General features: G+C 38.0%; 1 protein-coding gene across 2 annotated transcripts in view; it reads right to left on the bottom strand.

Moving 5' to 3' along the window:
• The window catches only part of CHM (CHM Rab escort protein), a 59,333-nt gene that overhangs the window by 45,623 nt on the left and 264 nt on the right, over positions 1-13,446 (bottom strand). The window contains exons 1-2 of one of the 2 annotated variants that reach the window (XM_010715241.4): positions 13,061-13,190; positions 4,111-4,177 (exon numbers count right to left, since the gene is read on the bottom strand). In XM_010715241.4, the coding sequence (XP_010713543.2) occupies positions 4,111-4,177; positions 13,061-13,109 (116 nt within the window). In that variant the 5' untranslated portion in view covers positions 13,110-13,190. Of the gene's footprint in view, positions 1-4,110; positions 4,178-13,060; positions 13,191-13,446 lie in introns of those variants that run through there. The other variant, XM_019618176.3, reaches the window with a different exon arrangement.

Below are 13,446 nucleotides of genomic sequence, written 5' to 3'. Positions count from 1 at the left end.
TCTTCTGTTTTTCTTGGAACAAAGTGATTTGGTTTGGGAAGCAACTTTTTCCCTGTTTGCTGTACTTACAGAGCTCTGTCACTTCACAGTAGATCAAAAAGACTAGATGGAAACAAAGGTTGTGTCACATTATATATTTTTAAAAAGTTATGAAAAAAAACCATGACAGATATAGTATGAATCTGAAGAAACTGCACAGATACTGTATCTGAGCTTTTCAATACTCGGGTAAAACAATTTTGGATTCCAGGAACTTTTAAGTACTCCACACGAGAATCAAGATCAAAAAATAAGAAAGACGAGGTCACAACAAGCAAAGAGACATGCAAAAGAGAACTGAGAATAAAAGCGAAGTTAAGTTAAAATCCTCTATCTTGAAGTTAAAATCCTCTATCTTGAAGTTAAAATCCTCTATCTTGAAGTTAAAATCCTCTATCTTGAAGTTAAAATCCTCTATCTTGAAGTTAAAATCCTCTATCTTGAAGTTAAAATCCTCTATCTTGAAGTTAAAATCCTCTATCTTGAAGTTAAAATCCTCTATCTTGAAGTTAAAATCCTCTATCTTGACAGTCTTCAAATTAATCTCTACATACAAAGATAAGAAGGACCTACAGAATACATTTACAATCTGAAAATACTATATTATAGATGCTGAAAATCAAATTAAAAACATGTAGCTAAACATACCTCACCTCCAGTATCTCATCCTCAGTAAAGAAATCAGTACATAATTTTATTCATAAAAGAAGATGATAAGCAAAGGACCAAAATTAGAAAACACAGTGAACCACCAGGAGAATATCCTATGCATATGAACAATTACTGTGGGAGGTACAGTCACTTAAAGTAATCAACTTTTAGTCTTGCTCTGCCTTCCTTCAACATCTTTGAGTTTAAACGAGGTGCCGATCTCCACATTTTAAATTGCAAATTACTTCTCTAAATCATTTAATATCTATCCTTGAAAATTCACATGTCAACAGCTCATTAATATCTACAGTAAATGTAGCTCTCTAAAAAGAACCACAGATTTTACGTTTATTGAGACAGATAGCTGGCACAGAGAAATAGAGCTCCTTCAATTACTACTTGGCAGAAGCTACCTCTAGTTTAAAATCCATCTACAGGAATTTATGGCAACGCTGCAGTGAAGTGACTATTTTGAATAAGATTAGCTACTGTTGATAGCAATGCTTGGACAGTGTTTATAAATCAAACTTAGAACTTAGTATTTTATAATAAGCCACTTCAAAACTATCTACCATAATCACCTATCCAGTATATTATGATAAACACAAACATGGCTGGAGATTAAAAGCAATAAATGATAATGAATGCAAACAAATTATAAACAAAGACTTCATCCATATATGTTTTCTAGACCTTGTACCTAACCTAACTCAGACCTCTGTAGAAAACAGAAGACAGAAATTAATTGAAGTAGTACATCTAACACAAGTATTTCAGTAACCCAACAACTTATTTGCTTATGCTTTGAAAACAATTTTAACGGATGATCCTTCAAGACAGGAACAATGCAGATCATTAAAGTGATATTCTGAATATAGACAGATTTTTATTGATCAATTTTCCATAAGCTCAGTAAAATAAAACTTGAAAATTTAACAGGCAATTAGCCTATTAAACTAGACATACGCAAGGTAAAATTTAGATGTTCTAATTCAGATGAAGTCTTAGAAAGTTTGCCAGAGATCCAACTTTTCACTTGAAATTCAAACGACATCAGGTTTTTTTGTGCGTATTTTTTATTCTTATTGTTACTTCTGCAAGAATACTATCATGCTTGAACAAGAAAAGCACACGGTATGAAATGCTTTCCTAATTATGGAGGGTTGCATGGTACACTTTTTTTTTTTTTTTTTTGCCAAGGATTTTCGACCATCACCCAGCAAGCACACCACCAATTAAATGCCAGCTACTTTGGAGTGAAAACCACCTCACTTAAAAACACCTTTTACTGAACTAAGGAGCTTGTAGCCTGCACAAGAGTTGCAAAATAACTCCACAGGAAAAAGGAATAATAAAAAAAAAAAAGGAAGCATTTTTTATCATAATAAAAATAAAAGCATGAGGTGAACCTAATTGAGCATATTTAAGTCCAAACATTAATAAACAAAATCCATAATCCACAGTTCTAATTGCCAGCTTCTCTAAGTTTTTTGAAAGGTTCTTCATCTGTGCATAATTTTTGCTAGGATGAAGTGCATTACCTCTCCTCACTCCAGCCAAGACAGGAAGCCAGAGACACTATAGACAGTTAACAGTCAACTAAGCAATCTCAAATTGCATTTCACACAAATTTTGAACTTAAGTATGAATTCATATTACATATACACACAGGAAAATCTGGTAGGTTCTTGGAAGGGCTGCGGGTAAAAGACACTGCAGAAGTTTAATTTTGAACCAGTACAGTTCAGAATAAACAAAGTGGAAAAAGTATGTCCTAGTTAAGCTCCTGGTATAAAGCATAAGGAAAACTGAAAGCACATACACTGTCCATGTGAAAAAGACTCTAAACCAAGGTGCGGGTACACTTGCAATTTACAAGAAGTTTAGTAGAAAGCAAGACCTCAAGCATGATGTAAAAACAAAACACTGTGCAAACTAACAGAGCATCCACGCTCACAGCAGTTTTGCTGTTATCACCACCTCAAAACCTCCACCTGTCATTCTACTAAAATTCAACTTCTACCAGCAGGAGAAATAATGGGCTGCCTGCAACTCAACTTCCACTGCTTATGAATGGAGTTATGATTTTACATTTATACATAAATTTTTTTTCCCCCACTTCAAGTCAAGTTTTACCAAATCATCCAATTTGGTCATGTGTAGAAATATTTGCTACAATTGAGATGAAGTGTAGAAATTTGTTTAACCTCATAAATTTAATATGCATTTTAGGCTATGATGATATTTAGCAACAGCAGAGCCACTTAGGTAGTCCTTGCTTACTTCTTACAACCCCTTCTCCCAACTGCAGCAGCCAAGCCCAGGAAATTATACTGTGTAAGCATGCTACTGACCGGACTGAAAAAGTAGCAAGGGAGTAGGAGACAGCTGCAGTTAAGACAAGGCTGCCAAAAATAGAAATCTATGTAAATCATACCCTGCACAATGAACTATATCAGGCAGAGTACTGGTGACTATCATGAAAGTCATATGAAATACACTCCATTTGTTATCAACCAGAAAAGCACAGTCAATAAAGCAGCCTCAAATGCTGCTCAGTAGTAACCAAGATTGTCTCAAAAGTCAGATGAGAAATTCAGAGCCTTGAAGGCGTAGGTAGGAGAGAGAGGTATTTTAAAGGTTTGTCTTGGTTATCTGAAGCTCAAGAATTTGTCTTGTGTGCCTCAGAAACCAAAGCTCTAGACTTGAGTCATGACACTCAATTTTACTGAGGTGTACAAATAAATTAGGCTTTAGAGACCTTTTTTTTCCTTAAAAGCAGCACACATCATAGTGCAAAGTTATAAAGTTTGTGAGAAAACTGCTATCTTTGGCTAATCAGTAAAGAGAAGTAGTAAAATGAAAGGATGCTATGAATGCACGACTCCAAGTGCTCCTGCAAATCCTTTTATTTCAAAGTGTAAAAGAAGAACAGTAATGTTCTGCACTCAAACTTATTCAGTATCTGATAAAAGACAGAAACAAAGAGTGTTCTGTGAATCCCTCATCAGCCAGACATCACGATAACCAACTAAAAAGCAAAAACACTTATATAGGCATTGAAACTTGATACAAAGGAGACAGCAGTAAAACATCAGTCATCAAGTAATAATGGCACAGTTTAAAATCCTCATAGAATGGGGCACATAATAAGGAAGGGCATTAAACTTGTAACTATTCCCATGAGAAAAGGAGCTACCATCATGTAGTTACATAATATAATATCACGTATGTTACAAATTACTAACATCACATGTAAAAACCGCAAGCTTTACTGATGGAAATCACACCAAAATAGGACAGAAATTTAAGATTTCTTAAGGCCAGGTGAGCACAGGATACAAGGACAGAGTGATCAAGACACAGACAGAGTTCTATCTAATTTAACTCTTAAAAAGATAAACCATTTAAGTAACTTACGAATCAACATGAAGAACCCTCTGGCCACTTCTGGCACATGCTGCTGCAATAATAGATTCAGGCAGACCTGAAAGAATACATGCATTTTTTAGATCTTAGTGTGCTAAGATACCTTAAAAGTTGAAATAAAATTAGAAATCGATTAGCAACAAGCAATTACAAAATTTACCCTGTCATTAAACTTTTTAATACTCTTATGCTACTAAAATAATGAATGCTAATCTGTGTCCATTAATATTTTGCCTATTAACATCACCATATTGAATGCAACACTATACTTACTCTCTCTTATTAGTAGCATAGCACATACCGTTTGCAAACACTACCACCTCTGAGTTAATGCTCATCACCAACATCTACTCCTGGTGCCCTGCTGTCTCTAAGCAGGTTGAGCACGTCAGCATAACGATACCCAAATTTCCAAGAGGTGTGCTGTAACTTATCCCCTCAGATAAAAAGACTTACAATCTGAGATTATTTTTGTGCCATTTTGTTCACTTCAAAGAGACTGACAAAGTGATGACCATGTCACCACCCATTAAAACAATGTTTTTAAATTTCCAAGTTTATGGTTGATGTTGCATCACCTCGCACACTGCCCAGGGATGCACTGGAGGATATAAGGGTATAAACCTGCTATGATTGTACTGAACATCTGTGCAAGCCAAGCTGTGTTTTGCATGATGCTGTCTCCTCTACACTGTCTGTTGGTAAATGAATCTAGCATGCACAGATCTCAGAATTACAATTGGATTTGGTCCGAGATGGAAGTGATTGTTACGCTGCAAAACAATGCCCAGGAACACAGAGAAGTTCTGTATGCAGACCAAGAATTGAGTGCAAACAGAAAAGTGACAGATGTACTTCACAAGTAATTATTAGATGGACATCTTCAAAGTGGAACTGCTGTCAAGTCACACAGTTATGCTCTATAAAATAAGTATATTCTCACTATACTTGGAAAAGTAGCAAAGAAAATATATTTTTATCTATCAGCAGTGTCCCTTTGAATGACACGACATCACCTAGATGTTTAATAAACGAGGCTGTTCTGTAAGTTCTACTTCTACTCACTAGATGTTCACATGCAGTCAGATGGCTTGGCCTATTGGATCTCTGGCTGTTTAAATAGGTGATTCAGTAAAAGGGATTTATAATTTACAGGCCTACTATTATGAGACAATTATGGTATGTATTGAATTAAAGGATAAGATTAAAAAAAGTGGAAGAAGTGTTTCAGGATCAAACCATTTTAAATGGTTGAGTTGGTCTTTACTAATTACGGAAATTGAAAAGCAGGATAGAGTAAATCTAGCAGGACTTAGATACGTGAGACCATAGTTTCATGAGTTCTATGAGCCAGCAATGGCATTTACTACTGTTCTAAACCTGTAGCCTAAATCTTAGGTTTAGAGAATCTATATCAATAATTGGGAAAATCCATGAAATGCCTCGACCGAGACTTCAAAGTTTTTGTTTGTTTGTTTTTTAAAGTAAGCCACAATATACAGACTTATCTCTAAAGAAAGAGATACGGAGAAAATACGTAGTGCAGCGAGCACTTTAGGAGAGTCCCAAGATCCTTCGCGTGCACAGCCAAATGATACAAAAACAACGCAACACCACACTTAGCTAACCTCCACAGGTATTTATACACAAACATATGTTATATGCTTCATTTCTCTTCACTAGTAACTGTCCGGAGCAGAATCCTCAAGCACTGTTTTGTTTGTAGCTTCTGAAAAGATTTTCTTTCCCCCATTTAGGCACAGAGACTATCACTCCAGAAATGCAATTGAGAAACTTGTTTCTCCTTCCTTATTGATAAAAGCCAATGAGAAAGCGTTGTAAAACATCACCAAGCGCTGCCTGGCTGACCAGGACTGGAGTTATAGCTACTAGGGCATAACTGATTGCTTTAAGCTTGATCCAATTGATACTGTGTTGGAGGTCTGTTCTTCCATTAACCTTGGATGAAATTGTTCCCTGAATTAGCTTCCTTGCTTTTGAAAGCTGGCATCAATTTTCTTCACCAATCCTTTGCTTCTAAGATGTGGGGGCCTCCTGAGTACCCACCAGCAGCAGAATGAGAAAATACAAGAATGCCACAGCCCCTGCATTTTAGCTTTTGGAGAGGCTCTTACAACAACATGATGGATCAAGACATCATTAGTCCTTAAGTGACAAAACTTAGGTAAACCAAAGAAATTAAGATTGTGCCTTGGGCACCAGATTCTGAATTCCATTACCTAACAGAAATAAAACTACATGGAAAACAAGTAGCTTTGTCAAATACAAGTTACTTCTGCATAAGATCTGGACTGTATGACGGTTACTTCACGAAAGCTCTTTCCAGCAGAGGCAGCACTGGTACACACACCAGTGCAATACAGATTGCCCTGCTCAACTCAGGAAAGAAAAAAAAAAGTTACCCTTGGGAAGGTCTCCTTACAGAAATGGTAGAAATTTATTTATCTATGGCACATAAGGCTGAACTACCTCCTACAGGATACTCACACGGCTGCACAAAATAGTTCTGTCCAGATTATTCAGTAAAGGAAAAATAATTGCTCATATTAATTGCTGAAAGAGTTTCCTGTTCTGAACTTCGATTTTCCAACAACTTTAAGCTGAATTGTACACAAATTTTGAAATGCTTTTAGACTCTGGCCACAGGACTGCACCTCTACTCCTCATTCTCAGTTCAGTTTTAATGCAACTATTTGCTGCAACATTTAACTGACTGTAGGAGAAAGCTGATAATGAATTACTTAGAATATTGATTCTGAAGTTCCACTTATGCCTAACAAGTAAATAAAGCTGAGTATCTCTAAGATGTTCTTCCTCATGAAGGATTGCTTTTAACACTTCCTGCCCTTCGTCCCTCTTGGAGAACAGGCAGCTTAAGGGATGAAGGTCCTGGTGTTATGACCTGTAACTCACAACGCTTCATGTTTTTGAATGGGAAGTTGAGTTGAGGTTTGGGTCCAATAACTTCTATCAGAAGTCGGAAAGCTCTGAAAGAGAATCTACATTTCCTTTTACATCAAAGAACAGAGAAAAAAATTAAGTTTATACAACAATGAAATTATTGACTCATTGAGAGATATAACGGTATAATTAATAGTAACCAGTATTTTCCTATTAAGTAACTAGATATATTAGTGACTGCCAAACACAGCTCACATTTGATTTTATTGTATCTAAAATGAAAAAGGATACTTTCTAAAACAAGGATCCAAATCCAAGCAGTTTTTTAGCTTTCCAATGGCAAATTATGAAATGAGAAGTTTGAACTGTAAATACATGATTCAATCACAGCAAAGCAGCAAGAAGATCCAGATATTTTGAAAATATCAAGTGATATTTGAAAATATCAATATCTTAACATTTTATATATTAATATAATATATATTTATATATATACATATATATATATATAATTTTTTTAATATATAAACATCTGGCAGCACAAGAGGGACTTATGTGGAGTAATAAGGAGCCCATGCAATTCTTTGTCGTATCAATTCAATATGCCAACACAGAAGTCCTTCATATTTCAGGCTTAGTCAATACAGAAATAGCAGCACCTATTATTAAGATGCATAAAGGCACTCTATGCTTCCTGGCCCCTTCACATTATAAAATGCTTACACTTGAAATATTTTCACAAACAGGCCTGTCCCTCATTTTTCTTACCAGGAAAAACAAAAAGTTTTCCTTCACAGTGGAGAATTGATTAGAACCTAGTGTCATCATTTCTTCATGATAACAGCCTTCTTTCTCCACTTACTAACCTCCATGGAACAGATGCAATATGAGGTAAGTTAGGAAACACGTTGTAAAATTTCAGCAAAGTGGCACATTGCATCTGCAGACAGATTATAAAAATAAGAACGAAGCTAGGGATTTTATTCATCAGTGATCTCTGAATCACTAACATGTTCTAATAGGAACACCTCAGCACTTATCCAGGCAGTAATATTGATGAATCAGTGACACTGCCTCACTGAAATATGAACAAATCGACATGAACCAACTCCTAAACTTGCATCTGTTCAAGAAGAGGACTGACTGAATACTTGCTCTTCCGTGCTTGAAATTCTTGCATGCAGTTGGAATGATACTGAGACAAAAATGCAAGCAAATGAAATCGTAACAAGTCTGCTCTAATTACACTAACAAGCACCTTGGCACGGCTCACTCCAGCAGACACAAACGGAGGTTAATCCTACAAATTTCTCTGGTTCTTCATCTATTTGCAAGATGCACTAAAAACTGCTGCAAGATTCCACGACTGTATCAGAAACAGTTGCAGCAACAGAATAAAGTAATCAAAAAAAATGGCAGATAAACACTAGGTAAATACACATGCTTATAATGAAGAATCAAGTCGCCAGTTCATAGCACTAGTTTTCACTGCCAGCTGTCTAGTATAACCTTCTTGGATACATAAGAGGCAGATTAATCTCAATAAATCTTACTGATGTGACTATTGCAAGTTGACCTCTGTAAGATGAGCAAATAATCTGGAAAATCTGAGAAACACTAACAGGCAGAGGACAGCAAAGGCTTCACAAAACAATTTGTTTTCTTATAAGAGCAGCAAGGGACATCTCACGGTATCTGGGTAAAATAATCCCATTTGAGGTATCAGTGGGATACCAAGCCTTCAAGAAGGCTGTCGCACCAGCTCTACTGTACAAGAACACTCAGAATTGAAAGCATGCCAGAAAAAAAAAACACTCAATTTTAGTTAAGTTAAAAAAGTCAGCAATAAGGAAATAAAGGTAAATTTACACCTGCAATTAGGAACTGCATTAGGAATTACTTTTCAAAAATCTATTTTTACAATCTACCTCCAACATTAACTTCATCACTCACATTATAATATTAAGGTTAGTTTTTCACTGTGCATTTTAAAAACTGTTTTAGTGGTTGGAAGTGATTTCTCCTAACACTATACTTACATAAGATAAACATAAAGTACTTACACCACTCCCAGCATATCGAACAATAAATAACAGATTCTCCTGACAGGACTTTGATGACCTGGCAAAGCCCGAGTGCTTTCAGCCAAAATCATATGAAACCATAAATCACTCTTTATTTTATAGAATATTTCAAAACGGATTCCTGCTTTCTACCTTGAAAGTCATTTCATGTGTTATTTATAGCCACTGAAAACCAGAATGGAAAGAAAATTGCATAGAACTAGAAAATTTACTGTGACTGCTTTTATAAAGAATAACTCCTATTTAGAAAAAAAAAAAAATTAGAATTACTGGCAAACTTGTGAATACAGCCACCTTTTAAAGAGTACTGTCCTTTATTTTATAACTCACCAGAAGACAGGACTCCTGTCAGGAACTAGTTCAAGTCAGGACTGAATATAATTCAAACAATTGAAGAAATTCACAGTAGGGGAGACCCTGTATCCTTAAACACATCATTTAAATATTTAAGTTATGGCTGTTTGTATTTTGCAGATATTGCAAATCTTTATGTTTACAGTGATTTATGCCATAAATTCAACAGTGCTGAGTGTTTTGTCTGTAAGTTTTCCTATTTGTTAATTGCCTAAATAAAATCCTTCCCACTGACTCTGTAACCCAGGTCACTCCCTCAAATAGATTTTTTTATTATATTTAAAGATCTCATAACATTCCCCCCTTGTAAACATTTATAATGTCTGCACTAATTTAAAAGTTGATCCCTTAAAAGGGTAGCAATAACAAACATGATTATTGCCCACCCTGAAGTGTCTTCAAGCATGCACTTACAGTATCAGCCATCCAAAACGACGTGCTACAGGATTTAACACAAAGGAGAATCTGCAAATATAATTTTCCAAAATACCAGAACTACTGCGACTATAATAACTGCTTTATCAGAAAATCATCCAATGAAGCCATTCCTACTTGGTTAGTGGATAACCTGAACATAATAATATAATCAAAAAGAAAGGAAATAGGGACAGTCTTGATGGGAGAAGCAGCTAAAATAAAACTTAAAATGAACTTCAATTCTACAATAAGAAATGGGGATAGAACAAAAGAACAAAGCCGTAACAACTTTAATTTCTGTGTTGTATTGTCACTGAAAACCTCAAAATATTATGTTCTAGGTAATCTATTTTTCTTAAGAACTGTGGATATAAGTTCAGTGACAGTAACTAAACTTTTGCTACTGAACCCACAAAGACTTGTGTTTTTGCACTAAGTATCCAGAGTGTTCTAAAATTGTCTGTGCAGGAATGTGTTTTATTTGGGTTAAAGAGAAGTAGTCTCATCAATAACTGAATTTGCTTTTACCATAGAAATACTGATAAAGAAATTGAGCCTAGTTATTAAACGCATCACAGATGACAAAAATTTAGCATGAGATTCCATCTCCAATAAGCTTACTCCAGGGAAATAGTTCAATGAACCAGAAATAAAAACAAATTCAAATCCCACTCAATCTAATTACTAAGATTAACAGATGCAGAAATTATAAAACTTGGGGAAGGCCAGGCATCCAGAAAAGAGTACAATTACTACTAAGCAGTTAAAAACATTAACACCAACATTTCAGATATTATGACAATCGGATATCCATTTGTACACTTAGCACTGGTTATAGCATCAGAAGAAGAGTTAAAGACTCTAAGAAATTCCTTCAGCAGTCATTTCCTGGAAAATAAAAATCCTGCTTTGAATAATCTTTCACACTGCTGGTTTAGTACCAGTATTTAATACAGTTTAAAAATAGACAATTGGCACCATTAGTCATTATTTGCATATGTCTTTAACAGAAGAAATGCAAAGCAAGGTCTATAATTCAGGAAAGGCAGGAGCTCTGAACATCTTCAAACTAGAACCTAACAGTACTCTCTGTAGAATCATAGAATCACAGAATGGCCTGGGTTGAAAAGGACCACAATGATCACTCAGTTTCAACCCCCCTGCTATGTGCAGGGTCACCAACTCCCAGACCAGGCTGCCCAGAGCCACATCCAGCCTGGCCTTGAATGCCTCCAGGGATGGGGCATCCACAGCCTCCTTGGGCAACTTGTTCCGGTGCGTCACCGCCCTCTGTGTGAAAAACTTCCTCCTAATATCTAACCTAAACCTCCCAGTCTTAGCTTAAAACCATTCCCCCTTGTCCTATCACTATCCACCCTTGTAAACAGCCATTGCCCCTCCTGTTTATATGCTTCCTTCAAATACTGGAAGGCCACAGTGAAGTGCCTGCCTTTAGGCAGGCAACTATCTCAAAAAGGCACCTTCTCATACAAATCCATACCAACACTATCTACAGCAATATTTCCATGAAAGAATTCACCTCATGGCATTTTCTCTCCCAATATGAAAGCTCTACTATTAAAACCTGTTCCCAAAGCAGGGATGGTAATGGTGGGTGTGCACTCCTAGACCAATCCTCACTGCCACAGACTGCTGAGCTAGAAGTGCTTTGCTTCAGGTAAGCGCTCCTAAGATGGCTGGGAGAGCACAGGCCTTCCTATCTGTGACCTGCTACCACCAACCACTGTTACACAGATAGCCTTGGATCATACAGCAGGCATGACAGGGACAGGAAGGACAGAACACAACTGCAGCCTGAGGTTTACTGTGCCTGCAACATGGTCCTCTGAGGCCCCTCAACATAAGAGCTGCCAGAGCAAACTGGATTACATCAGATTTTTAACAAAGATTATAGAACCTCCAGAGGAAAATTCTGACAGCATGTTTTTCTCCTCCATAGCAATAATGAAAAGATGAAGTCTTATCTATGTATGCTTATTCACATGTGTCGAAGATCTTCACTTGCTTTCCTAGCAGCGAGAATATGTACCATTATTATTTTCACCTTTTCCTTTCCTTAGCTAGATTAGGTAAAAAACTCATGACAATTAATTTTATGAAGCTGTGTTTCCTTTAATTTTCTATACTATCGCATACAGAAGTATTTTTCATGGTAATAAAGACTAATTACCCTCATAAATCACAGGAGTTGTACACTTCTTAACACTTCACCCTTTCAGTTTGGTAATTTAGCCGTTCATTGTTTACCGTTATTCTCTTTTACTCTGAACAGTCACAACCCTGACCATGTAAGAAAACATCAGGTTCATTTCTAAGGCTTCCACTCAAACAACTGAACAAAGAACACAGTAGGGAAATCTTAATTTCTAATTGTAATTTAGGAAATATTTTAAATTTTGGTTGTAGTTACAACGTTGTAGTATGTTTCAGTGAGACATTTGAGATGTCCATCGTCCATAGAAGATGGATGATTTTGTATAGGATGCACAAAGCACAGGCAGCCTGAGAAAGCTCAGAGTCGATTAAAGTACACACAGTCCTATGTCTTCTTGTACACTGAATTGAACACTTTAATGAGAAGCACCCAAAATGAGGAAGTTTGGGGTTATCTGTAAGCAAGCACAGGGATTATGAAAAAGCTTTTCAAGAGAGAACACAATTCTCACATTACAGCATGCAGGTGAGATTACCAGCACAAACCACATATCCCACCACAACACCGAGATCGGCTCCAGAACTACTTTCGGTGCACCGAAGGAAGCTTTCAGCTCGCCCAGCAAGGGCATTTCGGGGTGGCAGCGACTTTGCGAAGCACCAGCTGAGCACCAGACCTTAAGAACAAGGGCCGCGGTGCGCCTAACGGGCCGGCACCTCGCAGAGATGGCCCGCTGCCCTCCCAGCAAGGGCAGTTATGTCCTGTATGTTAAACAACTCCTGACGCTGAAGCCTAACCAGCAATCCCCGAGTAGCCCGCTAGCGCACCGACAAACACGGCGCTGCCCACACAGGTGCCCCCGGCAGCCCCACCATCTCACTCCCCACACCGGCACCGCGCCGCCGCTCCCTCGCCCTCAGCCGCCACGGCCGCACCCTCTACAGCCCCAGCACCCGCAGGCCGGCCCGCGCCCCATGCCGCCGCGTACCGGTCCCTATCACCACCACATCAAACTCGGAGGGCAGGTTGTCCGCCATCTTGGGAGGGGCACCGTCACGTCACCCGCGCTGCCGGAAGCGGAGGCCGCGGCCCGCACGACTTCCGGCCGCCACACACGGTGGCCGCCGGTAGATAGAGTTCTCCCGCCCGACCCGGTGACGTCACGCGGCCGGACGGAGTGGCTCGCTGCTGGTTTTTTTGGGGGGTACTAACTATGGTAGAAGCAATGCGGAACGGGTGGAAGCGCCCCGCAGCCGTCTGCGAGCTTCCGACAATCTGCGGTATGACCGAGAGCCGCCTCGCTGGAAACCAAATGCAGTCTCTGCAGGGCAAGCAGCGCGCGGGAAACTCAGTAACTCACACACAGCACTTTGG

Source organism: Meleagris gallopavo, chromosome 9, assembly GCF_905368555.1.
Source record: "Meleagris gallopavo chromosome 9, MGAL_WU_HG_1.1, whole genome shotgun sequence".
Lineage (NCBI taxonomy): Eukaryota > Metazoa > Chordata > Aves > Galliformes > Phasianidae > Meleagris > Meleagris gallopavo.
Note: the sequence above shows the minus strand (reverse complement) of the source record. Positions and strands in the feature narration are given on the sequence as shown.